This window comes from Lygodium microphyllum, chromosome 18 (genome assembly GCF_053477565.2).
Source record: "Lygodium microphyllum isolate KBCC chromosome 18, Lygodium_microphyllum_v1.1.10, whole genome shotgun sequence".
NCBI classification, from domain to species: domain Eukaryota; kingdom Viridiplantae; phylum Streptophyta; class Polypodiopsida; order Schizaeales; family Lygodiaceae; genus Lygodium; species Lygodium microphyllum.
The window spans coordinates 12,677,471-12,680,727 of record NC_141152.1 but is presented as its reverse complement, the minus strand read 5'-3'; the positions used below and the strand labels follow the sequence as shown (position 1 = coordinate 12,680,727).

The 3,257-nt window shown below is 44.4% G+C and overlaps 1 protein-coding gene across 1 annotated transcript; it reads left to right on the top strand.

Annotated features, from left to right (window-relative positions):
- The first annotated feature begins 225 nt into the window (after positions 1-225).
- On the top strand, positions 226-2,805 carry LOC148020595 (pentatricopeptide repeat-containing protein At2g33680-like). Its single transcript, XM_087699390.1, has one exon. It carries the CDS (start codon positions 226-228, stop codon positions 2,803-2,805), a length of 2,580 nt encoding a protein of 859 aa, XP_087555516.1.
- The last annotated feature ends 452 nt before the right edge of the window (positions 2,806-3,257 follow it).

Sequence of the window (3,257 nt, the reverse complement as noted above, 5' to 3'; positions counted from 1 at the left end):
CTCTCAGCCGTATCTCTTGTTTGATCGCGCTGAGTATGCTGCTGTTCTGCAAGCAGTTGAAGCTCATCTCGCCCTTGCTTGGCTATCCAGACATGCCCTTTCATCTCGATTGGACAAAGAAACTGGTTCCTGCAGTTAGTGCAGGATTCCTGTTTCTTTGCTGCAAGGCGGCAGGTGCTTGCATGTGGCTAAGACAAAGCAGGCTTTGGAACACCTTACATCAGGATGGTGTCGGCTGATGGTCATCTGAAGAGATTGGCGCATCACGGCAAGCCCTGTTGGAACTCGATTATCTTGGGCTGTATTGAACGTGGGGAATTCCAGCATGCCTTAGACCTCTATGGAGACATGCGCACACACTCTGCATTCGTGAACATTGCTGCATCTGTGGCTCTCCTGAAGGCATGCGGAATGTTGAAAGTCACCGATCGAGGGCAGCAAATACATACAGATATTGTTCAATTAGGCTTGGAAGGCAATGTGTTTGTTGGCAACTCGTTGGTTGGAATGTTTGGCAAGTGCGGTTTTCTCTCTGATGCACAGGAGGTGTTTGACAAGCTTCCTGAGAAGAATGTGGTCTCATGGAATGCATTGATCACAGGATATACTCAACATGGGCTTGGTGAAGAAGTCATGAATTGTTTTGAAAAGATGCAGCTTGATGGTGTGTCTCCGAATGCTGTCACATTCATGTGTAGTTTGAAATGTTGCAGCAGGATAGGGGCTGTAGAAAGAGGTTGGCATTTGCATACACTGATAATTGAGGAGGGGTTGGAAAAAGAGACTCAGGTGGGCAACACATTGGTTGACATGTTCAGCAAATTTGGGTTACTTGCAGAAGCACAAGAAGTATTTAACAACTTGCTGCTTCCAGATGCTGTTTCTTGGAACACACTAATTTCAGGGTATGTCGAACATGGGCTTGGCAGTAAAGCCCTTAGTTACTTTGAGAAGATGCAACATCACAGGTTTACTCCAGATGTTGTCACATTTACTTCTTGCCTAAGAGCTTGTGGTAGCATAATAGGCATAGACAAGGGGCAACAAATATATGACACAATTATTAAAGGGGGGTTGGAGAAAAACATTGTACTGGGCAGTGCCTTAATAGACATGTTTGCCAAATGTGGCTTTATTGTAGAAGCACAGGATATCTTTGACAAGCTACCAGGTCGAGATATTGTTGTATGGAATGCACTGATCACAGCATATTCTGAACATGGCTTAGGTGGGAAAGCACTTACATATTTTGAACTGATGGAACAGAACGGTGTCTTTGCAAATACAGTCACATTCATTAGAGTTCTGAAAGCATGTAGCAGTATAGGATGTCTTCAAACAGGTCGGGAGATTCGGGCCAAAATTGCAAAGAAAGGATTTGAACAGGATCTATATGTGGGCAGTTCATTGGTGGATATGTTTGCAAAGTGTGGTTCACTCAAAGAAGCCCAAGAGGTGTTTGACAAGCTACCAACAAAAACTGCTGTCTCATGGAGTGCACTGATTTCAGGGTATGTTGAGCATGGGCTTGCGGAGGAAGCGCTGAATGGGTTTCAGCAGATGCGGCAAGAGGGCATCACACCTGCTGGTATAACTTTTGCTCACTGCTTGAAAGCTTGTGTAATTCTGGGAGATATAGAAACAGGCCAGAAGATACGTGCTGCAGTATCAACAGAGGGATTGGAAACAGATCTTTATGTTGGCAGCTGTCTGGTTGACATGTTTGGGAAATTTGGTTTACTTGCCGAAGCAAGGGAAGTTTTTGACAAGCTAGAAGTTAGAAATGTGGTGTCATGGAATGCATTGATTGCTGGGTATGCTGAACATGAGCTTGGTGAGGAGGCACTGACCTGTTTCGAGCAAATGCAGGTGGACAGTGTGGCTCCTGATGCTGTGACATTTGTGTGCAGCTTGAAAGTTTGTTGCAGTCTAGGTGCTGTGGACAAAGGCAGAGAACTTCACAACCAAACTATTACAATTGGACTAGATAAGGATCCTTACATGGGAAGCACTTTGATTGACATGTACAGCGAATGTTGCTCGCTTGTTGAAGCACAGAAAGTGTTTAGTAAGATGACAGAAAGGAACGTGGTTGTATGGAGTGCAATGATTAAAGGCTATGGCATCAACAATCAGGGCAACATGGCTGTACGGTGTTTTCGAGAAATGCAAAACCAAGGTGTAGAGCCAGATGATGTTGTCTTTATGTGTCTGTTGGTTGCCTGCAGCCACTGCAGTATGGTCATAAAGGGACAAGAATACTTCGAATTGATGAGAAGAGAGCATGGAATTGAACCTTCAACTGAACATCATGCTTGCATGGTTGATATTTTTGCAAGATCTGGATATGTATATGAGGCACAAAGATTTATCGAGACAATGAAATTTCCTCCATCAAAAGAGATGTGGAATACACTGCTTACTGCCTGCAAAAATCATGGTGAAGTATTCATAGGGATGCAATGCTTTCAATATCTTTTTATGGTCAACCCTGAAGATGCTCCTGCATATGCAATGATGTCAGAACTCTATGCTACTGCAGCCAGATGGGATGATGTGCTTGGAACAGAGAGATTGAGAAAACGGATTGGAGCAGCAAAAAAGCGTGCAAGTGCTTCCCTTGAGGTGAATAACAAGGTGAATTTGTTTGTTGTGGGGGAATATCAAAGAGAGGAAACACTAGAAATGGCAGGAAGCCTGGGCTTACACTTGAAAGATGCTGGCTATATTCCAATCTTAGATTTGATTTCAAGACTGGATTTGATTGACATAAACATTCAAAGAGTGATTAACGCATATTTTTGATCTAGTAAATGTTGAATACTCACATCACTTGTGGGCCTTGCTCCACATACATGAACCTTTCAAGACCATTTCCTTGCAACCTCCAGTCTGTGGGCCTGCACAAACGCCAGGGTACCTGGAACATCAGCACATCCTTGTAGGCCCCTGTGGAATGCAGCTATCTACTCAATTTCTTGTTGCAATTCAGGTGACATGTCAGTTCCTTTTACATTTGGGTGTTGGTGGTTGGGAGAGATTCCTTTCATGGGGAGTAGTGGCTACAACTGGTGCTTCTTGGCTGTGGTGACTTCACCTGATGTGAAGAATCTGGAAACTGCAGGAAGTTCTACCAAACGAGCTGATGGAAGCAGTGATGAGGCAATTAGCTGGCAGCAAGGGGTGGAACCTCTAGAGTGTGGGCAGCAGCACCAGAAAATAGGGTGGCAGCTTTGGCAGGTTGGATATCACCTCAG